This window comes from Pantherophis guttatus, chromosome 4 (assembly GCF_059756535.1).
Source record: "Pantherophis guttatus breed Tessera chromosome 4, ASM5975653v1, whole genome shotgun sequence".
NCBI classification, from domain to species: domain Eukaryota; kingdom Metazoa; phylum Chordata; class Lepidosauria; order Squamata; family Colubridae; genus Pantherophis; species Pantherophis guttatus.
In genome coordinates, this window is record NC_142066.1 from 1,506,728 (window position 1) to 1,530,162 (window position 23,435).

At 54.4% G+C, this 23,435-nt stretch overlaps 2 protein-coding genes across 2 annotated transcripts; both read right to left on the bottom strand.

Moving 5' to 3' along the window:
* Nucleotides 1-534: 534 nt before the first annotated feature.
* Nucleotides 535-13,769, bottom strand: DVL2 (dishevelled segment polarity protein 2). Its single transcript, XM_034405289.3, has 15 exons — nucleotides 13,449-13,769; nucleotides 12,155-12,224; nucleotides 11,753-11,907; nucleotides 10,993-11,102; nucleotides 10,733-10,865; nucleotides 9,371-9,461; nucleotides 9,157-9,226; nucleotides 7,951-8,090; nucleotides 7,158-7,234; nucleotides 6,991-7,058; nucleotides 6,684-6,818; nucleotides 6,386-6,517; nucleotides 5,171-5,347; nucleotides 3,102-3,326; nucleotides 535-2,404 (listed from the first exon to the last, which is right to left on the bottom strand). The coding sequence occupies exons 1-15, from the start codon at nucleotides 13,634-13,636 to the stop codon at nucleotides 1,944-1,946; spliced, it is 2,232 nt and encodes a 743-aa protein (XP_034261180.2). The 5' UTR covers nucleotides 13,637-13,769; the 3' UTR covers nucleotides 535-1,943.
* Nucleotides 13,770-14,964: 1,195 nt separating this feature from the next.
* On the bottom strand, nucleotides 14,965-22,907 carry PHF23 (PHD finger protein 23). Its single transcript, XM_060684720.2, has 5 exons — nucleotides 22,776-22,907; nucleotides 22,072-22,103; nucleotides 21,487-21,579; nucleotides 18,321-19,035; nucleotides 14,965-15,952 (listed from the first exon to the last, which is right to left on the bottom strand). The coding sequence occupies exons 1-5, from the start codon at nucleotides 22,795-22,797 to the stop codon at nucleotides 15,696-15,698; spliced, it is 1,119 nt and encodes a 372-aa protein (XP_060540703.2). The 5' UTR covers nucleotides 22,798-22,907; the 3' UTR covers nucleotides 14,965-15,695.
* Between the last annotated feature and the right edge of the window lie 528 nt (nucleotides 22,908-23,435).

Consider the following 23,435-nt stretch of genomic DNA (forward strand, 5'->3'; position numbering starts at 1 on the left):
ATTTTGTATCTATGTATTTTTACCGTTTGGCTGTTCACCACCCTGAGTCCTTCGGGAGTAGGGCGGTATATAAATTAAATAAATAAAATAAAATAAAATAACAATATATCGATCTTCCTTTGAATTGTCCTGCCATCAAGCCCACATTTAACCCATTTTATTCGTTGAGCTCGTCGTGGGTTATTTTTTCCCACTTTGCCGAAGTGAAGATAGTATATTACGTCTACAGCCTTTCCACCGTCTGTTAAGAAACTCACTTCTCTTATTAAGAAAAGTTGCCAAAACAAAAATGGCGCTGAAGGAATTCTACCCGCACCTCTTCTATCTGCGGTGAATGCTGGGAAACCTTCGCTGGCTGGGGAATTCTGGGAGTTGAAGTCCACCCACCCGTCTTCCAAGCTGGAGAGGAAACACCGATCGAAAACATCCCGGTGGGCTCGGGGCAGAATAGCACCATGGTAGACAGAGTCTGTACCCTGTTTTTTTTTCGGGGGGGAGGAAGAGAAAGGAATTGAGGCAGATTTTTGGGGGGGGGGAGAGAAGTGACAGGCACAAAATCAGCCCCACTTCCTGCCATTTGCATTGCCCCCCAATTTTGTCCTATCAAGCCATAAGCTTGGACTGGGAAGAGTTCGGTCTGTTCTTTGGGGTGAAGGACCCCCCCAAATTTTGGAGAAGGAACGGGGGCAGGAAGGGGGTGTCCAGAGGCCTCTGCGGGGCTCAAAACCCCAATATCCTTCCCCCTTTACACGGAGAAAGTCACCTGAAAGTTTGCAGCTTTTTTTGCAAGGAGGGGGAATTATACTGGTGTGCAGACCCTCTGGAAGAAAGGGGGAGGGCTTTACTGTCTACCCCCCAGTTCATTTATCTGTAACTTCTGGGGTTCTTTCTTCACCCACCCAGGAGAGAAGGCAAAGAGGGACATCAATGGCAAAGGAACCTAGAAAATCAGGCTTCCAAAGGTGGCATTTGGGGTTCAACCCCCCCCCAAGATACAAAGAGGGGATCAAAATGAAGTTAGGAAAGAAATAACGCCCCCCCCTTTTTTTTTTCAAAAACAGGCCGGGCTGTAGTGTTAAAATACAACTGGGGACAAGAGACCCTATACAAGTTTAAAGGAAGAGGAATTAACTCCCCCCAAAAAATGTGAATTAAAAACAATCTATAAAAAAACATTTTCTTAATAAAAAAACAAACAAACACAGAACAAAAAAAAAAATAAAAATAAAAATAAAAAGACCCCTTCATTGTTACCGGCTCGGAGACCCTCTCGAGAAGAAGGTCTGGAAAGTACCGTTGAGACGAGGCGGCTACGGCGGCCGCCACCATTGCAGGGCCGAGGTTCGGAATTGGGAGCGTACCTTTGCTTCGGCCATTTTGACTTTTTTGACCAGGCCCCGCAGAGAAGCAGGAAGACATCCTCCTCCCCCTGCGAACCACCCAAAGGAAGGGAAGGAAAAAGGAAGCCGCCGCTCACCGCGGTCGCCAAATTTTGGGAAGAGGAGGAGGAAAAAAGAAAAGATAACTCAGACGACGGACAGAGGTGGATTCGGCACCATCACCTCAGGAAGACGAGGTGATTTTTTTTTCAAGGCTGGTCGGAGAACGCTGAGCCTCCCTGTCTCAGCATAGCAAGGCACGAACATCGGAGGAAAACCTGAGACATGGCCAGTCCTGAAAAGCAGCTTGGCCTACGAGCCCCGGAGCGGAAGGCGAGATTGATGGGTAGAAATGTGAAGTGGCGGCCCCGGAGGGATCGACTCGTGGCCGTGGGTGGCTCGTTTGGGACGAAGGGTCAGCGGGTGAATCTGGGATTGGGAGGGCTTGGTCCATCCTTTGGGGCGAGGGAGCCCCCCCAAAAGAAGAGGCTGGACCTCTCAAGATGGCTGGCTTTGGGTGGGAATGGCTGAATGGGGAGGGGGCAGCGGAGTACGCGACCGCCATCACATCACATCCACAAAGAACTCGCTGGGGTTGCCCATGGCCATGTGGAAGGACTGGCGGCTGGCGGTCAGCTCAGGGGGCACCGAGCCCAGGTCACGCACCGGAGGGGCGCCCGGAGGCTGTATGGCGGGAGGAGGAAGAGGAGGGGGAGGAGGAGGCACCATCATCACCATCATCGGTTTGTAGGCCAAGGGCACCCCCCCAGGGGCCGCGTAGGCACCATGGAGGGAAGGGTGGGAGCGCACACTGACGCCCCCCAGGCTGTGTTGGCTGCGCTGCGAGGAGCCCTCCCCGCCCGGCACCAACGCCGGCCCCCCGCGCTGGCTGCCGCTGCGGATGGAATATTCCGACTCGCTGCCGCTGCCAGATTTCGAATCCGCCCCCGGCTTCTCCTCCTTGGGTCGCCCGGCCCCCCGGCCGCCACCCCCGTCGCTGCGGTTCGAGCCGCTGCTGCGGCTGCCTGCAAGACAAGAAAACCAGAATGGACTCGTGAGTTAAGATTGATACAGCGAGTCCTCGACTTAACAGTCGCAACCGAGCCCAAAATTTATGTTGATAATTAAAAGAGCCGTTCGGTTATTTTCGCCCTGTTTTATCGCCTTTCTTGTCACGGCCGTTAAGCGAAGTCAGTAACCCGGTTGTTAAGTGAATCTGGCTTCCCCGTTGATTTTGCTCGTCAGAAGGCCGCAAAAGGGGATCACGTGGCCCTCGGTCATAAATATGAGTCAGTGGCCAAGCATATTTTGAAAATCTCCCCCTGGCCAGCAATGAGGGGGCTTAATAACCGCAGATCCACTTAACAACCTTAGAGACCGCTGTAAAGAAAAAAAGGTCGTAGAATTAGGGCGGTCATGTGATGACTTCCTTTACAACTGTCCTGACTTTGGGCAGGCGCCCTTACGGTTGTAGAATGAGGACTAGCTTTAGGCCACCCATCTCCCCGAGGCTCACAAAAGAGGAAAAACACAAATATAACATTTTAAAAAGGATATTAAAAATTAGCACCAGGGAAGGAAGGCATTCCCAGAAACCCCTCCCCAATTCCAAAACAGGCATGGACCCGGTCCTGAGCTGACCCCCCCACCTCCCAGCCTCCCTTGTCCACCGGATCCCAGAGCCCATTCTCCCCAGCCGGCTGAGTTCTCTCCCCCACCTACCTTCACTCTGCTGGCTGCCAGCACTTCCCACCCCGTAGCTGTAGGAGGAGAGCTCGTGGTAGGGGGGAGGCTGGGGGCTGTATGGGTGGGGGGCCGGATACTGGTAGGGAAAAGTTGGCATTAGCGGCCAAGGAGTGGCCCCTGGCAGAGGGAGAGGGGCCAGCGTGTCCTGGTCGGAGGCCCCGCTGGATCCGTCGTTGTCGTTCAGCGAGAGGTTGGCCATATCTAGAGAACGAAGGAGAGAACGGGGAGCACACCCCACGTCAGCTGTCAATCAACAGGGGTTTTCCTCGTTCAGGACGTGACCCCTCCCCTCCACAATTTCAGCTAGTCCTCGCTGAGCGACCACAAAGCACTTCACAGGCAGTCCTCGACTTATGACCGCAGCAGAGCCCCAAAACCTGGCTTGTCAGAAGGTCACCAAAAGGGAATCCCGGGGCCCCGGGACACTACGACTGTCATAAATGTGAATCAGTTTCCAAGCATCCAAAGTTTGATCACGTGATCGCGGGGATGCTAGAACGGTCACTAAGTGTGAAACACGGTCCTAAGTTTTCAGTGCCGTTGTTAACTTTGAACGGTCACTAAATGGACTGTTGTAAGTTGAGGACTAGCTTTATTAAGCGCCCACGAAGCGAAACTGTAACCGTGCTTACAATCTAACTTCCAACTTTCCTTTGATTTGACAACGGGGACGAAAGCAAGATTTGGTTCCGAAGTCACGTTTTTATCCCCACTACAACGGCGAATGGCCGCTCAACGAGGCAGTCGCTCAACGAGGACTATCTGCCCGCTCTTCAAGCAAAGGGGAGACCCTCAGAAAAAAACGGCGAGAAAAGTTCAGTGTGTGTGTGAAAAGACACCAGAACAATCCAGGTCCAGGTAGGCAGGAGGCACCTGGCTCTCCAGAATTAAATATAATTAAAATATTAGAAAAAAACCAAACGAGCATTTTTTTTTAATGTAGAACTCTTTCTTTCGTTCTCTTTCTCTTTCTCTCTCTCTTTCTTTCTTTCTTAGAAATCAGCCTGCACTCGGACCGGCAGAGAATCCAAAATAAACCAAGACTACCTTAAATTGGGCTCGGATCATAGGCACAGCCAGGCGCCTTGGTGGTCGCCATTTCGCAACGATTACGAAACGCGACACCCATTCATACAATTCCAGTTGGGTGTCGTCGTCGTTTATCTCTTTGTCTCTTCATTCATTCATTTATCTCTTGTCTTGTTTGCAAGGCCGATCGCAAACGAGGCTTTTACAAAGTTCCTGGGCGTGAGATAGGGGTCCCGCCCGAGAGGAGAGAAAACGGAGCACGGGAAGGAGGAGGAGGAGGAGGAAGGGGCCCCGGGAGGCTGGTAACGACCCAGCCCTCCCACAAATGTTTTAACTTTGGAAAACTGGAAATATTTATCGGCTGCATAATAAACAAAACAAATAAATAAATTGGGAGACAATGGATTCACAGGCAGGAAAATCAACGAGCAGCGACAGGGATTGATTTTATACGGATGTCAATGGGTCTCCTCCTGGAATTAAGGATAAACTTCCTAACAATGAGGGACAATGAGCCAGTGGAACAGCTTGCCACCAGAAGTCATGGGCGCTCCATGACTGCAGGTTTTTAAGAAGAGCCTGGCAGTCACTTGTCTGAGATGTTATAGGTTCTCCTGCTTGAGAAGGGGGCTGGACTAGATGACCTCCAAGGTCCCTTCCCACTCATTTCTATTTCTATTATTTCTATTTCTAGTACCATTTTACTCTTATTTCTATTTTATTCTAATTCTAATCTATGTCTATTCCCATTTCTATTCCTATTCCATTCCTGTGGTACACAAAATAATGCTGTAAAGCGGGGGGGGAGTGGTGTCTCCAAACGTGGCAACTTTTAAGACCGGTGGACTTCAACTCCCAGAATTCCCCAGCCAAGCTTCTTTTTTTCCACTTTGCTCAAATCAAGATATATTACGTCTCCTTCATTCCCGCCTTCTATTAAGGAAGTTAGGCCTAATGAAGAAAATAAAGTAGTGGGGGTCACATCTTTTCTTATCCTATCCAGACAAGACACTTACAGTTCTCGCAGCTGCTGAAGTCGCCGAAGATGTAGTAGCACTGCTCCGAGAAGGTGATCTTGTTCACGGTGTGGCGGATGAAGCCGGCCTTCAGGAGGTTGCTGGCGTACTTGCGGGCTTCGCGACGGTCCTGGAAACCTTCTACGTGGTGATAGAGCCAATCCACCACGTCTGAACCTGGCGGGATAACGAGAAGAAAATCGGGTGACGGGGGTTAGTGAGGAGGGGATGCCTTGCAGGAAGCGGCAACTCAGCTTGGATATAGAGGAAGTCCTCAACTTACAACAGTTTGTACCGTAACCGAAGTTAAAACGGCACTGAAAAAAGTGTCTTGGAACCGTCTTTCACACTTAATGACTGTTACAGCGTCCCTGTGGTTGTGTGATCAAAATTCAGACGCTTGGTAACGGACTCGTATTTATGACCGTCGCAGCGACCCGGGGGCCACACGATCCCCCTTTCCAACCTTATGACAAGCAAAGTCAATATGGAAGCCAGATTCACTTAACAACCGTGGAAAGAAAGGTGGTAAAATGGCGAAGAGCGCACTTCACAAGGGTCTTTCTGAGCGAGATAAATGTTGGGCTCAATTGTGGTCCTAAGTCGAGGACGACCAAGTGAAGTGTGAGAGAAAGAGGGTGAACACAGTCTCTCCTTAATAGTTCCCAGAGTGTATTGTAGATTGGGAAAGTCCAACTTTGCAGCTTTAAGACTTGTGGACTTCAAACTCCCAGAATTCTCCAGCCAGATGGCTGGGGGAATTCTGGGAGTTGAAGTCCAAAAGTCAAAAAGTTACCAAGGATGGATACCGCTGTTGGGGATGCCGATACAGTCCTCAGTGGGGCAACATTATGCCTGCAAGATAGTCCTGGACTTACAACCATCCTTTTGGCAACTGTTCAAAGTTACAAAAGAACTCACAAAACGCCTGCAGCAAGTTGCTTAAAAACCCTAGCCAAATCGGTCCTGAAATTAAATCGTGTGCAATTAATTGAACGACCGCCTTGGCTTGGCAATGGTCCCGACTTTGGTCTTAAGGCGAGGATTACCTACATAGGTGTGAAAGCCTAAATTGTTAAGCTTGGAAGGATCTCCCGGTGTCGTTCTTAGTTTTGGGGCTCTACATTAGGGGGCTACTTTTGGGGATGCGGGTCACTGCTGCTGGCTGCTCAGTTTGGGGGATCAGCTCCCCACTACCGTGGGCTTCCCCGATACCTAGAAAAGCATCCGGGATGGTGATCTTCAGCCACATGCGGTCACGGACTTCTAGGCCGGACTCGGGGGACGCCATGGCCTTGGTGACCGAAGCCATGTCCGTGTGGATCGAGAGGTTGAAGTCGTCAAAGCCTAACGAGAAACGGAACGGAATTGGTAATTGTCCCCGGGAGTCCCCGAGTGGGTTCATCGCGTTTCCCACCGGAAGTCCTTCTCTCCTCCCGGGTGTACAATCCGCTTCCCCACCTTCCGGGAGGCGGCTGGTGAGGAGGGGGTTGGGGGTGCGTGTCAGACTCACGTTCGGTCTCCGTGACGGACGTCCCTGAGGTGATGGTGCTCATGGAGCTGCTGCCCGGGTAGGGGACAAAGGCCCCCGTAAGAGCGGCCGAGTGGGACACCCAAGCTGCCGGATCGATGGGTTGGATGGGCTCATCTGGACGGGACGGGATACGATACGGTGAATTCTCTGGCAGACCCCCATCATCTCCTCCCATTCCCCTCCCTCCTTCCCTAAGTCTGCGGATTCCCACTGATTTTTTAGCAGTGGGGAAATCCCAGCAGACCAATCTCCCCTTTGCGACCAAGGATCGGCATGGACGACTTACTTCTGGGCAGAGTGAAATACCCTTGTGGGGAAGGGTCCCAGCACTTGGCCACCGTCAGTACGATGGGGCTGCAAAGGAAGGAAAGGGAGGGATCGTTTTTGGGAACGGCGGGAAGCCCCCTCCCCCGAGGCGAGAAAGGGCTTTGAGAGGGATTCAACAGAACTCACCCTGGCTTGTGGACAATCTCCCTCAGGACTCGTACAGCGTCGTCGTTGCTCATGTTCTCGAAGTTGATGTCATTCACCTGGGATTAAAAAGGGAGGGGGGATGCTTTCAGCCACCGGCAGTTCTCGCTCACCTTCCTCCAACAGATGGGGAAAGAGTCTGAAATTCAGCTCTGGCAGGAATCCGACAGTGAGGAGGCTGGGGAGGACCATGAGCCAGTCCTGGAGTCTGGGGAAGGCCCGGACAAGGCTCTGCATCAGAGGCAGAGATGGGGCCACGGCCATCTGGGAGCGATGCGCGGACTCCGGAGCCTCCAGAGTCGGAAACAGAGAGGCAGAGGAGCAGGAGGAGCCTGTTCCTAGTGCACGCATGCGCAGAGCTGCCAGAAGGCAAGAGCAGCTAAAGCAAAAAGGACGACTCGGGAGTAAGGCCAGGAGATGATTGGCCCCTCCCGTAAGGCTTAAAAGAGCAGCAAAGGCTCTTGGGCTCTTTGTAGGAAAGCAACGTTGCTAAATCTGTTTCCAGTCGGCATCTCTTGTTTCTGTACTTCGTGGGGCTTTGCCAAGAAAGGCCTTTGGCAGGGTGGCAAAGATAGAGGTTTCTGATAAGACCGAAGGGCTTTTTCTGAAGGAGTTTGTTTTGGAATTAATTCGGACTAAGCTGGGAATGAAGTAATTCTCAGCTGTTATAATAAAATAGGTTTCTTTGAGACTAACTGTGTCTTGTAAACCATGAGATATTCTATCAGTTTTACGTTGTGTTGTGTAAAGGATACGACGCGCACACGCGTCTCACCTGAAGCAGCATGTCTCCGGGTTCAATCCGACCGTCGGCGGCCACGGCCCCCCCTTTCATGATGGAGCCGATGTAGATCCCCCCGTCTCCCCGCTCGTTGCTTTGCCCCACGATGGAGATGCCCAGGAAGTTGTATTTTTCTATCAAAACAAAACCAGGAACAAAATAAGGCCACCTCACCACCTTCTGATGGAGCCAAGGGTCTCCAAATTTCTTCCCTCTGAAATGGGTGGAGGAGAGCGGATAGGGGCAGTTTACCCTCATTCCCAAAAGGGGATGATGATGATGATGATGATGATTTTTAAATGATCTTGGTGGGTTTTTTAGTTGTTTAGCTTTTAATCTGTCAATGGGTTTTAATTTGAATTGTTTTATAATTGGGCCAAAGTATATAATTCTTTTAATAATTTTAAATTTTTGTATTGTTATGTGTTTGTTTTGGCTGTGCACCGCCCTGAGTCCACTAGGAGAAGGGCGGTATATAAATTGAATAAAATAAATAAATAAATAAATAAATAAATAAATAAATAAATAAATAAATAATAATAAATAAATAAATAAATAAATCAGATGCCTTAAATCTCTGCTGTCTTAAAAACGGGTCTCCTTGCCCACAGTGGGAGTGGCAACCTGAGAGCTCCGAGGGGGAAGAGGGAATGGAACTGGGAGAGAGAGAGAGAGAGAGAGAGAGAGAGAGAGAGAGAGGGAGAGGGAGAGAGAGAGAGAGAGAGAGAGAGAGAGAGAGAGAGGGAGCCTGGGCCATCCGTCAGCCCTCCGACGGAGAGTCAACAGCCCCCAGGTCTGGAGGTGGCTGATGAGGAAGAGGAGGAGCAGCTGGGTCCAGTGCCTGACGCGCAGCTGCACAGAAGGCAGAGGAGAGGAGAACAGTGGAAATCTATGGGCCAGTCCTCGGGACGGAAGAGCCACTGCTGCTAGCGAAGCCCCACCCTAGCTCTGGGGTATAAAGGTAGGGGGTGGAGATGAATAGGTGTGGCAAACAACTCCTGGCCAGACAGATTTATTAGCCTGCGGCGAGAGAGAAACTTTTCGCTGGGGCTAATAAAAGAAACATTTAGTTAACTACAGAGGGGTTTGTCGTGTTTCGGGAGCCGAGTCAGAATAGTTTTTTTTTTTTTTTTGCAACTTTGCAACATTTAGGCTCAGTTTTCACCCCTCTCTCTTTTTGGCCCCCGCGGGGGTCTTTACCCATGTTGAGGGTGACGGTGATGATGTTGAGCGACATGGTGGAGTCGGTGACACTGCTGAAGGACGACGTCTGGAAGACAGGAGAAGACGGGGGTAGATGCAGGACGAGATCCTCTGCGCCCCCCCCTCCCACCTCCCAACTACGATCCTGGTGCCCGGTGAGAAGAGACCCTCTGGGCCCCAGATGCTGAGACCTGGCCCCCATGGGACCTACCCGTTCGAGACGCGGCGGGCGCTGCTTCCTCCTCCGACGGTGGCGCTTGAGAAGGCGGGAGGCGCTGCTCTGCTCCGTGGAACTGCTAAACCTGCCGAGGCAACGGGAGAGCGGCGGTAACAGGAAGCGAAGGCCCCACGGAAGCACCGCCTGGAAAGGGCACCACCTGGCGATGCTTTCCACCACCCACAGGTGGTCCTCGGCCCACGACCGCAACGGAGCCCCACGTTTCTGTCACTGAGCGAGACACAGGTTAAGCGAGTTTTGCCCCGTTTGAACGACCTTTCTGGCCACGGGGGTTAAGTGAATTTGGCTCCCCCCATGGATTTTGCTCGTCAGGAGGCTGCAAAAGGGGATCACGTCACAGACACACGCGTGTGGGACGCTGCCATGGTCATAAATAAGAGTCAGTTGCCAAGTGTCTGAATTTGGATCATGCGACCATCCTAAGCGTGTTACTGTTTTCAGGGCCATCGTAACTTCAAACTGCCACTAAAGAAATGGTTCTAAATTAAGGGCCACTTGTAAAGAAAAACTATAAACAAAATACTATAAAGATATGTACAATTCAGCCCGAAGTAAAAGTTGGGGAGGGAGGGAGCAGGATGAGCAGGGGGGCGGGGAGGTGGGCTCTGTTATTAATCAATCAACCTGTCCAGAAGGACCAGGGGGGAACGGGGGATAGCAGGATTCCAGTATTCGAGGGGCTGCCCCAAAGAAGAGGGGGGGTCAAATTAATTCTCCAAAGCACCTGAAGGCAGGAGAAGAAGCAACGGGTGGAAAGTAACCAAGGAGAGAAGCAAGAACTGGAACTAAGGAGAAACTTCCTGACAGAGAGAACTATCAACCAGTGGAACTGCTTGCCACCAGAAATTGTGGGTGGAGATTTTTAAAGAAGAGATTCGACAGCCGTTTGCCAGGGATGATCTAGAGTTCCCCTGCTTGAGGAGGGGTTGGACTAGAAGACCTCCAAGGTCCCTTCCAACTCTGATGTTCTATAGTCTAACCACCCCTTAAGGTGAAATCCTTCCACTTGGAAGGCACAAGCCAGGTTTTTTAGGTTCTCGCGGAAGGTGGGCCGGGCTGGGACCCACCTCACATGGGGGTGGGGGAGGGGACGTTCCAAAGGGCAGGAGCAACAGCAGAGTAGGTCCTCCTCCTGCATCTCGCCAGCCGGAATACCCTGCCCGATGGGGCCCGGGGTTATGACCCTTGGGTTGGGTGGGCCAATGGGAAGACAACAGAGCCAAGGCAGGGACTCTCAAGACGAGTCCCAGAGAGCAGCCCCGCTTCCGTGCATCTCTCCACCCCAGAGGAAGGAGGGTTGGCGGGACGGGAAGTTTTCTGCTTCCCGGCTCTCACCGGCTCATGGCGTCGTCGTCATCTGAGTCGCAGAGGCTGGTGGTCTCCAGCTCGCTGGTGAGCAGCGTGGAGGAACTCTCGTACCCGGCCAAGTGGCGCTCCAGACGGGATTGTCCGTTTATCCGGTGCCCGCCTGAGTCGGAAAGGGGGAGAGGGCGTCAAGAGCGATCCACCCGCCAGGATTGAGGTCGCCCGCCTTCCCTCCCCTCCCCGCCGGGAAAGGCCCACGAAGCTTTCGGAGGGGAGGGAGGGGTGGTCACCTCCGTGCTCTGTGCTCTCCCTGCGACGTGGCCGGTCTCTCCGCAGCGACACGACGGACTCGGTCTCGGTTTCGTGGTCCAAGTTCTCGCAGCTGCCCGAGAGGTTTGGGCTGCGAAGAAAACCAGGTGGGTATAGGGGTGAAGGTGCTGGTGCGGAAACCGGGAGACTGTGAGTTCTAGTCCCGCTATAGGCAGCTGGGTGACTTTGAACCAGTCACCAGGAGACGGTGAGTTCTAGTCCCGCCTTAGGCATGAAAGCTGTCTGACTGACTTTGGACCAATCACCAGGAGACGGTGAGTTCTAGTCCCGCCTTAGGCATGAAAGCAGAAGGGGCATATTTAAACCAATCACCAGGAGAGGGTGAGTTCTAGTCCCAATTGAGGCATGAAAGCCATCTGGGTGTCTTTGGGACAATCACCAGGAGAGGGTGAGTTCTAGTCCCGCCTTAGGCATGAAAGCCGGCTGGGGTTTTTTGGGGGGAGAAAATGAAAGGAAGGAGCCTTAAATACGATTGCCACACCTGGAGTTCCTTATAAAGTAATACATGCAGGATAAAAAACCTAATTAGTAAATAAATACCATAAAGCCAAAAGCTGCTTCTGGAAAAAAGTTAGACTGAGCTTTCCTTCCGTTACCCTAAGAGGAACACCCCCCCCCCAAATTACTACCGAACTTCTCCCCAGTCCTAGGCTGGGTCCGTCCCTTTTTTCAATCCCACAATGTAGAGAGAAACAAACACGCACAGTCACGCCTACTCACTGGAAGGAAGGAGGACGAGAGTCACCGATGCCGCTGGTCCTCTCGACGGGCAACGGAGGAAGAGGAGGAGGTGGGGGGGAAGGCTCCGGACGGACCTCGACGGGAGCGGGGGGAGGGGGTGGCGGCTCGGGTGGGGGGACCTCCGAAGACACCAGCTGGGGGGGAGGGAAAGGGGGGAGAGAGAGACGGGGGTGAAGGTTCCAGCTGGCTCTTCCCCTCCCTCCCTCCCTCCCTCCCTCCCTCTGAGCTGAGCCCCTCCCCATCCATTCTTCTTCCCGGAATAGACAATCCCACCCCCTAATAAACCCCTAAAACCGTAATCCCAGACTCCCAGAAGGCTCTCTGCTGCAGAGTCCCCGAGAGGCCATCGTCCCCGGCGGAAGGGCAGAGGAGCTTGCGTACCCAGGAGACGACTCTTCCGTTGAAGCAGGGCAGGGGGGCGTTGTCGTCCGTGATCTCCTCCTTCACCACCCTGCAAAGGGAGGGAGGGGGTCAGTGGGAGAGTGGGGGGTGGAAAAGCCCCTCCCTCCCTGCCCAGACAAGGAACAGGACGCTGGGGGACCTCGAGGTCCAGAAGACGGGCCCGCGGGGGCTCTTGCCCGCCCAATGTCCCCATAGGTACTCAGGGATGCCCATCAATTCCCCCCTCCTCCTGAGAGGCAGAAAAGAGGGTCTCATCTCCGGCCCCATGGGGGTCCCTTCAAGGTCCAGAAGACGGGTCCATAGGGGAGGGGCTTTCACCCTCAAATGTGTGTGTGCCGGAGGGTAAATAGGTGGCTATGATCGCCCGCCCCACTTTGTAAAGCAGGGCCTCATCCTGCCACGAGGGTCCTCTCAAGGTCCAGGAGACGGGCCTGGGGTAGGGTGGGCTCTTAATCTCTCCTTGATCTCTTTGGGGGAGGGGTCCATGGCTCCCCATAACCTCTCAGGAGCCCACGACCCCCAAGCTCCCCCCCCACTCTCCAGAGAAAGGGGGGCCCTGAGGTCTCATGCCCCCCTTACTTCTCCCCTTGGGGGGAGAGATTCACGGCCTCCCAAGAGGCTCCAAGGAAATGCCCCCCACTTTCGAGAGAGAGAGGGAGGCAGAAAGCAGGGCTGTCCTTTCCTCCCTCGAGGTTCAGTAGACGGGCCCATAGGTGTCTTTCCCCCCTTGGGGGGAGGGGGCAGGGGCCCCTCCCTCCTCCAGAAAGAGAAAGTCTCCTTCCCCTCCCCCACAAGAGGGACCCCCCTCGAGGTCCAGCAGATGGGCCCATGGGTCTCTTGCCCCCCTTGGGGGGAGGAGGGGGCAGGGGCCCCTCCCTCCTCCAGAAAGAGAAAGTCTCCTTCCATTCTCCCACCAGAAGGGCCCCTCGAGGTCCAGCAGACGGGCCCATGGCACTCGGGTCTCTTGCCTCCCCCCCCGTGTTCTTGGTGGGGGGGAGGAGGGGGCAGGGGCCCCTCCCTCCTCCAGAGAGAAGAAGAAAAGGGAGTCTCCTCCCCCCTCCCCCCAAGAGGGGTCCCCCCTCGAGGTCCAGCAGACGGGCCCCCGCGTAGGGGGAGAGGTTTGGGGGTGGAAGGAGCCTACGAACCCCTCCCCTCCCCGCTCGGGAAAGCCGGGCCTCCTCCTCCCTCCTCCCCACACAAGAGGGGCCCCCTCGAGGTCCAGGAGACGGTCCCCCCGTGGGAAAAGGGGGCGGGGGGCGGAGGAGGGCCGCACCCGAAGTCCTGGTCCATGCTCTTGAAGAAGTACTTGGCGCCGGGCCTGGCCAGGGCGGCCTTGACGTGGCCGAGGGTGAGGCGTTCGGCCGGCACGGCGATCTTGACCAGGTAGGGCGTCTCCTCCTCGTCCAGGTGGTAGATCACCTTCGTCTCGCCCGACGGGGGGGGGCCGCCCGCCGTCGCCATGGCGACCCTGGGGGGGAGGGGGGAGGCCCGCGGGGGGAGGGGCGGGGGGGGCCTCACGGGTCGCGCGGCGGCGGCGGAGAAACAGCGGCAGCCCGCCTCCCTCCCTCCTTCCTTCCCTCCCTCCCTCCCGTGCGTCACGACGTCATCACGCACGGCCACGCCTCCCTCCCGAACGGCGCACGAGTGACTGGCCAAATCGTCTCGCGCGACTCCGCCCAAAGAGCGCATGCGTGGTGAAGACGGCTTTTTCCCTCCCTTTAGCGCGCACGCGTCACATTGGGAACTCCGCCCCCGAGAATCCTCCCCCCCCCCGCCGCCCAATAGCGCGCATGCCTCATAGGCGTCACTTTCGCCTTCCCTCCTTCCCGCGCGCATGCGTCCCTAACACTCCGCCCCGGAGGGTCCTCCTACAGCCCTAACGCTGTGCGCATGCGTCAATTACATGGCTCCGCCCTCGAGAGGCATCTCTTCGCCCGCCCTCCTACCCACCCACCGGCGCGCATGCGTTCAGGCAGCAGACCGCCCTGGAGAGTCGCCCTACACCCATCTCTCGGCGCGCATGCGTCAAATACACGGCTCCGCCCTCCTCCACAGGAATCCCTTTGCCCTCCCTTCGGGGCGCATGAGTCACATCGACTCCGCCCTCGAGAGCATCCCTTTTCCCTCTAGCGCGCATGCGCCACTCCACCCTCCTGCGTCATCACGCAGGGGCACGCCCAGAATGGACGTCCAACCGCCCTCTCGCTCGAGGAGCGTCACGTGGCCGAGCCACTGCCGGAAGTGGGCGCCGGATTCGGCGTCACGTGGACGGAAATCCATGTGTAGCGCTGCTCCGAGGGCGCTTGCGCGGGCGGAAGTGAGCCTCCCTCGCTGGGGCAGTCTACCTGCTTCTCCCCCCCCACACAAAAAAAATAAAATAAAAATAAAAGTATGAATGAAGAGCCGAGGCTGCTGTAGAAACTGCCAAAGGTTCTACGTCTCTTTATTTACAGTCGAAAACTCTGCCATGTACACCTCTGCAAATATTAAAACAAAAGGGAGGGGGGGAAGAGATGGGCCTGTCCCAGCCTTTCTCTCTCCCCCCCCCCCACAACTGGTCAGGCATCTCTCGTCCCTGCCCGGCCTCAGAAGGTCCAAAGGGGGTCAACATGGGGTGTGGCGGGGGGGACACGAAAGAACCCCCCCTCCTCTCCTCATTGGTTTAAACTGGGGGGGTGTCTCCAAATGGGGGCCCTTTGAAGACTTGCGGACTCCAACTCCCAGAATTCCCCAGCTGGGGAATTCTGGGAGTTGGAGTCCGCAAGTCTTCAAAGGGTCCCCATTTGGAGACTGCCAGTTCAAAAGTCTCAATACGAATGGGGACAAAGTCAAACTGTGCCCCTCTTCGAAGCACAACCAAAGAAATCGGTGTGTTTGTGTCCCTCTTTTGCCTCTCAGACCCCTGGGCCGAAATCAACCGAGGTTCGGACGTGTCCAAAAAAATCAGAAAAACCTTCCCAACCGAGAAACACCGACCGTGCCGGGGGAAACGAAACCAGGAAAAGAAGGGGGGGGGGGGAACGGACAAAAAACAACAAAACCTTTTTGTCTTCTATTTACAGAGAAGAAGGAGAAGAAGAAAAAGATGGAGCAGGACCAAAGAGGAAGAGTCCAAAAGGAAACCATCCGTCGTCATCGTCCCCCGTCCTCCCCCCCCCCCGGCTGTCCTTACAGCCGGTGGCCCAAGAGTGGACAAGGGGACTTTCCCGATCGCCTGAACGCCCGATCGAGCCCACGGGCAGGAGAGAGGAGAGGGGGTTGAGGCCAATAGGGCCGGCTGCAGCCTGGCCAGGATCGGCCAATTTTTTTAATAAACGCCGGAGTCGTCGTCGCCACTTCCGCTGGCCTGGCGCCTCGTCTTCGGGCCCCGACGTTCAAAGGGGACCCCAATCCAGAGCAGGCCCCCCTCTCCCCTCTCTTTCTCTCTCTCTCTCTGCTCCGTCCACGGTCTTGGGTTGTTGTTTTTTTTGTTTCCTCTGCGGGACGAAAGCCCGACCGAGAGCCACGGCCCCCTCCTGTGCTAGGGCTCCCCCCCGCCTGCCCGCGACGCCGGGGGGACCGTTGCGCTGAGAGCCGTGGGGGGCTGAGGGGCCAGCAGCGCCTGCTTCCGTGAGGTTTCTTTGCATTTCTGGCAAAAGAAAATGTCGGGAACATTGGTCTTCTTGATCTTGGCGCAGGAGAGGTGGATCCAGGTGCCGCACTGGTTGCACTCGATCATGGGCCGCCCCGCGAATGGCTTCTGGCAGTAGCAGGTGATGAGGTCCCACGAGTCGTCGCCTGGAAAAGCAAAGGGGGGGCGGGCGTTGAGAAAGAGACCACCCGTAAAGGAGCACAGAGACATTCAATGTGTTATTTGCCCGGCCATCTCGCTCTCAAGTGACTGGACAACCGTTTTGTGTGAAATGGTATAAAGTTTCCTGCTTGAGCCAAAGGGTTGGACTAGAAGACCTCCAAGGTCCCTTATTGGCAGTTTACAATGTCAATGTCGACTGGCGGCCCCCAGGGGGAGGGCCTTATCTGTGGGGGCACCCACTATCTGGAACGAGCTCCCCCCAGAGATACGGAGGATCCCGGATCTGCGCACTTTCCGCCGTGCTCTTAAGATTCTCCTATTCCAGCAAGCCGGCCTGGCCTAATTTTCTCCCGTTTAAAAATTCTTTTAAATCGAAATTTTAATCTGTTTTAAATTATTCTGATTTTTAATTGTCTCGGGCTAAATGATTTAATCTGGTTTTAATTATGTTTCTAACTTTTGTATCTATGTATTTTATTTTGTGCCTGTTCACCGCCCTGAGTCCTTCGGGAGTAGGGCGGTATATAAATTTAATAAAAACAAACAAAAAACAGGAATACAAACCCAATATAGAAACAATAACACGGAATAGCCCCCCTCCTCCTTCCATGCTTCAACAGTACGGTCCTTGACTTACAACATTTCGTTGAGTGACTGTTCAAAGTTACAATGGCACTGGAAAAAGGGACTTACGGCCGTTTTTTTCACCCTTACAACTCTTACATACCATCCCCGTGGTCAGGTAATTAAAATTCAGAGGCTTGGCAACTGGCAGGTACTTATGACTGTTGGCAGTGTCAATCGATCCCGTTTTGCAAACTGCTGACAAGCAAAGTCCACGAGGAAGCCAGATTCCCTTAACAACCGTGTTGGTCATTTAACAACTGTAGTGATTCATTTAATGACGGTGGCAGGAAAGGTGGTAAAATGGGGCAAAATTCACTTAACAACAGTCTTGCTGGCCAACAGAAATTTGGGCTCTTCTTGTGGTATAAATGATCCACTTTAGCTTTTGGTTCTTAAGTTTTAAGACTCTCAACGTTTCAAAACAATAACAATAACACTGGAGATGCCAAAGAACAGGTGTCGGGAGATTTTTCCAGCCATGTTTTAACACCTTAATCCTTTCTGAGCATTCAAAAAAACTACACAACTCAATCTACCTACACAATTTGGAAGGATGATGCGTGGGTGCTAAGGAACTGACTTGGAATTGGCCCATAATTGATTCAAAAATCTCCCACAAATCTGACAATAGTAAGGAAAATTGCTCTGTCAACCGTCCCAGAGTCGCTTGATGCCCTGAAGGAGTATATAATTTTAACCGATAGCTAAATAAAAGTCGTACCGATCTTGGAAAGGGTTAGAAGGGAAGAACCTTTCGTGACTTGTGGACTTCCACTCCCAGAATTCCTGAACCAGCATGGGAGTTGAACTCCGCAAAGGCATAAATGGGCCGTAATTTCCCACAACTTTGGGATAAGGGAGCCAATTTTTTTTTAAAAAAAAAAAAAATCTCAAATATCACGGGATTTAGGCAACTGGATCCTGAATGAACGGGCCTCCAAGCGGGAAACGGACTTGGCTGCTACATAATGGTGGACTGTTCAACGTGGGGTCCCATCTCGTGTCCGCATGAGGCTGGGACGCTAACCCAGTTTACACAAAGCTTGGTTTGAAGAAGTTTAGGATCTTTCGTCTGTCATTCGGCACGATATGAATCTAAAACACACCGAAACTCACACGGCCTAGGGTAGAGTTCAGCCTTTTGTAATTGCGCCCATAACTATTTATTGAATTAGAATTTTGTCCTGCCTTTTATTACTTTATAAATAATTTAAGGTGGCAAATAAACCTAATCCTTCCTCCTCCTCCTCCTATTCTCTCCACAAGAACAATCTTGTAAGGTAGGTTGGGCTGAGAGAGATTGGTTTTTAAGGTGGGACTAGAACTCCCAGTCTCCTGGTGATTGGCCCAAAGTTACTCAGCCGGCTGTCATGCCCAAGGTGGAACTAGAACTCCCAGTCTCCTGGCGATTGGCCCAAAGTCACTCACCTGGTTTTCATGCCTAAAGTGGGACTAGAACTCCCAATTTCCTAGTGACTTGCCCAAAGTTACCCAGCCGGCTTTTGTGGCTAAGGCAGCACTAGAACTCCCGGTCTCTCAGTTTTTAACTTGGTCCCTAAACCACTCAACTCAAAAATGATCGTTCGGCCAATGTTAAGAGAGATCGGGATACGGGCAATCGCCCTTGACGAGTCCCGATCAGGAAAGGCAATCGCCCTTGACGAGTCCCGACAGGTGAATCCTAACCCTCGAGGAAGGCGGGGGGGGGGGTGTCTCTCGTCTCACCTGATTCCACCATGATGTCCTCGTCCATGACCCTCATTTCGCCTTCGCTGGAGCTCCCTTCCCCGTCCTGGCTGGTCTCCGTGCTGATTCCCTCCTTCCCTTCCGTGTCCTCCAGCTTAATGGGGAAAGTGGTGGCCAGCAGCTCTGGCGGCGCCTGGACCGAGACCCGTGCCGTGGCCGCCCCCGCCCCCTCCTCCCCGCCCGGCCGCAGAGGACCCGCCCCGTCCTCCTCCTCTTCTTCCTCCTCCTCCTCCTCCTCCTCTTCCGAGTCCGTCTCGCTCACGGAGGCTTTGTGCTTCTGCTTTTCGCCGCGCTCCGACCGTTTCAACTTCCGCTTCTTGCTCTTTTTGATGCGCGAGCGTTTCTCGCCCACCGAGTCGCTCCGGTTCCGCTTGGCGGCCCCGGCTTCCAAGGCGGCTTTCCGGTTCCGCTTGTCCTTCTTCTTGTCGGTGGCGACTTTGGGCCCGGCTAACGGGGGTGGCTGCTTCCCCACTGGGTCTAAGTCGAAAAGGGAGTCCTTGAGCTTCATCTTCTCCAGCAAGGAGCTGTCGGATTTCAGGCGCCGGAATGCCGCTTTCTTCTTCGACGATTTGGCCTTCTTGACGAAGGTCTCGATGGTGTGCAGGTCCGACTGCGTGGATTCCCAGCCGTCGCTGTCCACCACGCTCTCCGGACGCAGCGGGGAGTTGGAGCCGGATGGCGTCCAGTCATTCTCCTGCCGGGAAGACAAGACAGATTAGCCCTAATCCACCCAGATTAACGGACATCCAGATTCCCGGAAAGAAAATATTAGCAGGTTTCAATGCCAGGACAGGCAGTCCTTGACTTACAACGATTCGTTTAGCAACTGTTTGAAGTCACAACACATTGAAAAAAAAAAAGACTTAGGACGTTTTTCATACTTATGATTGCTAGAGTTCAATTCAAGTATTTGGCAACCAACTCCTATTTATGACAGTTGCGGTGTCCCTAGATCAAAATTCAGATGCTTGGCTGATGATTCGTATTTATGACGGTTGCAGCGTCCCGGGGGCCACGCAATCCCCTTTTGCGACCTTCTGACGAGCAAAGTCAATGGAGAAGTCGGATTCTCTTTACAGCCGTGTTACTAACTGAAGAATTGCTGTGATTCGCTTAACAACTAGGTCATAAAAGGGGGGGCAACGCTCCGTGAACAAGCGTCTCCCTCAGCAGCAGAAATTCTGGGCTCAAGTTTGGGTCGTAAATCGAGGACAACCGGGAGAAAAAGCAGATTTTCCTCCAACTAACGAATGCTGCCCTTAATTGTCCCTCGGGAGTTGGGCGGCATAGAAATGCGATAAATTAAATTAAATTAAATTGGATAAATGGCCTAGCTATTAAAAATAAGACCAGAGTGGTGCGGTGGCCTAGAGATGGAGCTCTCGCCCCAAAATCAGGAGGCTGGGAGTTCGATCCTAGGTAGAGGCAGATATTTCTCTCTCTGGCCATGATGAGAATATATCTGCTGAACAAAACTCCGCATTGGTGACAGGAAGGGCATCTGGCCAGCTCCGTTCAGTTGCCCAGGCTCCACCCCACAAGGGATTACGAGGTTGTTAAAAGATATTAATACATAGGACCCTGATTTCAATCTCGAGAAGCAACGTCATTTCAAAACGCAACCTGCAACTCACACATAACGTCTTGAGTTCCTCACCCCTTGGAAAACTGATCGCATCTTTCCATCCTACGCAGGCCATAAACATTATATGCTCCTTGTAGCCGTGTGCCCTATGCCGTAGGCTTTATAGTTATATAATTAAAAGCCCTAATCGCCATCTTGGAGAAGGTTTTGAGCTCGTTTGTTCTCTGAAGCTCCTGAATCCAGATTTTATGCCCCCCACCCCTATATTCAGCCCCTTTTAGCTGTCCCTGTCTGGCCTTCATGGATTACTTTTATTTTTTTTCCAATTTATTATTCAATTGGTTTGGCCCTTTCTCCATATCTCCCATGGCCCCTTCCGGTGTAATGTCTCTGGGGACAGTGAAGGCAATCCTACGTCATTCCCCCGTGTCCCGTAACGCATTGGCATTCCTGTTCACATTCCCTTTCAAGATCCTTATATGGTTTCCTTACGAACGATGGCAGAGAAAAACAAGACCACCACCACAAAACAAAAACAGCTGGCTGGGTCCAGTTGTGAGTTATCATACACCAGGGCTTTCCAAGCGTGGCCCATTTAAGACGGGCGGACTTCAGCTCCCAGAATTCCCCAAGCCTGGGGAATTCTGGGAGCTGAAGTCCACCCATTTTAAAGGAGCTGGTAAACCCCTGAAATAAACCCAAGTCAGTTTTGACGATCACATCTGGATGACCAATGATGTCGAAAGCAGCAGCCCACAAACCACGGCTTAAAAAAGAAACATCCGATGTATTTAGGGTTTATGGGCAGCCCGGATTTGCCAGTATTTAAACTACAATACATAACTGAGATTAAAAACATCCAGTAGGAGTAACCAAGGAGTTGCAAGCCGGGTTGCTCGCCATCTGGCTTCCCCGGGAGACGCCGAAGGTTAAGCCACGTTCCGGGAAACTTAGCAAGATCCGAGGTTGAGCGGGCGGAGAGGGTTAGGCAACAAGCCGCTAATCCCAATCCAGGGTCAGTTTGAAAACCAGCTGTAATGCCTAGCCCCCCCCTCAAAAAAACTACCCTTCCCAAGATGCACCGCGCTGCAAAGCCCTGCCCGCCTGAACCAAGCCGAGAGGCGCGTGCCCAGGCTTGGCTTGGGCAAAGAAGGGAGCTGCCTACATTTCCCAGCATGCAACCGCCCTGCGCCGCGTCGCTCCCGAAATGGCCTCCGAGGAGGCTGGGAGTTGCAGTTCCTCTTGGCTGGAGCTTTGCAAAAGGCTGCAAAAACCAGCATGGGGAGGAAGAGGAGCCGGGAAAAAAAAGAGGGGCTTCCAATGCAAAAGGAGGGGGGGCTCAAGACTAAGAAGACCCTCCCCCCATTTTATCCTCCCCCCCCTCCCCATAGAAAGTTGCCATGCGGGATTTTTTTTTTTTTTTGGGGTGGTGGTGGAAAGAAGTCCCTCTATTTAAGCATTGCTTCCACTTCGTGGGGGGAAAGAGGCGATTTAGGGGAAGGGGCGATCTCTTTCTTTCCCCCCCCCCAAAAAAAGAAGCCCACCCTCCCAATCACTCACCTCTTTGGAGGAGGGGATGTAGCCGGCGTAAGCCAGGACGAAGCTGCAGAATTTGTTGAAGTCCTCGATGGTACGTTGCCGCTTCTCCGGAGGCTGGTAAGAATAATTTTGGGGGGGTGGGAGAGAGGGCGTTGGGGGGGGGGAGGAGGAGGAGAAACGGACGTTAAACGGGGACTCGCGTGCAGGAAAAAAAAGGCCTCCGCTTTCCCCCCTTTCTTTCAGGGGGTCTCGGATGGAGAGGGGGGGAAAAAAAGAGGGAGGGGGAATGCATTGCAAATGCACACCCCCTTCCCCATTTTGCACCCCAGCCCCAAATAGGCGGGTGGGTGGGTGGGGGCACGCTTCCCATCCGGAGCACATGGGGCGATGTTGCAAGCAGCGCCTGGATTGGGGGGGGGGGGACAGAAGGAGGAGGGAGCCCACCCCCCTTTTCCCCTCCCTCCTTCTCCCTCCACACCACCACCCCCCCGCGCGGAAGGGAGACCCCCCCCCTCTTTTTTCCCCAGCCCAGAAACTTTTCTTCCTCCCCCTCCTCTCAACTCTCCCCCCCCCCCACCCCGTTTCTTCTTCTTCTTCTCCTCTTACCTGCGTCTCGGCTTTGAGGCTCGGAGGGGGATCTGGAAAAAAGGGGAGGGGGGAGAAGAGACAAAAAAAGAGAGAGGAGGGGGCTCGTGGTGAGTGGGGGGGGGCTGTTGAAAGGAGAGGCCTCTTTCTCTCTCTCTCTCTCGACGCCCCCACCCCGAGCGAGGGAAGGAAGGAGGGAGGAAGAAGGGAAGGGAGGGAGGGGAGGGGAGAGAGAAAGCGCCGCACAAAGCGGAGGGAGAAGAAGAGAGACCCCCCCCCCGTTTTCCCCTTCGCCTTCCCCTCCCCCTCACATTACACCCACCCGAGGGAGGAAGCCATCCGGGGGTCCCCGCGACCACCCACCCACCCAACATTGCGGGGAGGGGCCGCTGAACCCCCCCTCCCCTCCCCTCCCCAGCCCTTCCCCCCCCTTTTGGGGGAAGGCTGGCAGGAGACCCCAACCCCCCTCCTCCTCCCCGGTTGAAAGAGGGGGCTTCCCTCCTCCCTGTAGAAAGCCCCCCACCCCGGGGGAGAAGCGGGTTCTCCGACCCCCCCCTCTTAACTTTGCCCCCCCTCCCTTCTCGACTGGCTCCAACGGCCCCCCCCCTCCCTCCCTCCCTCCGGTGGCCCATACCGGAGAGGGGGGGGCTTCCCCGCGCCCCCAGCCCCCCCCTCTCGTTTCCCGCCCCCCCCTCTCCCCCCAGACTGGCTGGTCTCTCGCCTACCTTCGGGGCTCGGCTCCGCCATGGCCGGCCCCTGCCCTGGGACTCGCAAAGCCGCCGCCGCCGCCGCTGCTCTCGCCGCCTCGCCCGGTGCCGCCGCCGCCGCCGCCCTCCTCCCTCCTCCTCCTCCTCCTCCCCTCCCTCCTCCCTCCCTCCCGCAAGCTCGGAGCGGCCGCCCCTCCCCTCGCTCATGCCCCGCCGCGGTGCATCTCGGGAGGTGGAGTCTCGCCAGCCGCAACGCTGTCCCGCCGGGCAAGGGGGTGCTCGGAAACTACGGCTCCCGGCGGGCCGCGCGAGCCGCGCCTGCGCGGTTCTGGAAATCCCCCCCCACGCTCGCGCCTATTCGCGAGGCACGCCGGGTAATGTGGTCTCCTCGGGCCCTCCCGTCCTCTTAAAGGCGCGGAGAGAGAGCGAGCGCGCGAGAGGATCTTGGGGGTTGTAGTCCCAAGTCGAGGAGGAGCCACGCGATCGACCCGGGCTCTCCTTTTTGCGAAGGGAAACAATAAACAAACCCTGGAGGCTCCCCCGGAATTTTTTTTTTGGGGGGGGCGAGCGGCTTTCTTGACGTGCTCAGGAGCTGCCTCCGACGGAGGTCTGGCGAGGGCGAGTGGGAATTAACCATCCAGGACACGCGTGTCGTGTGAATGCAGCCAAGTGGCTCTG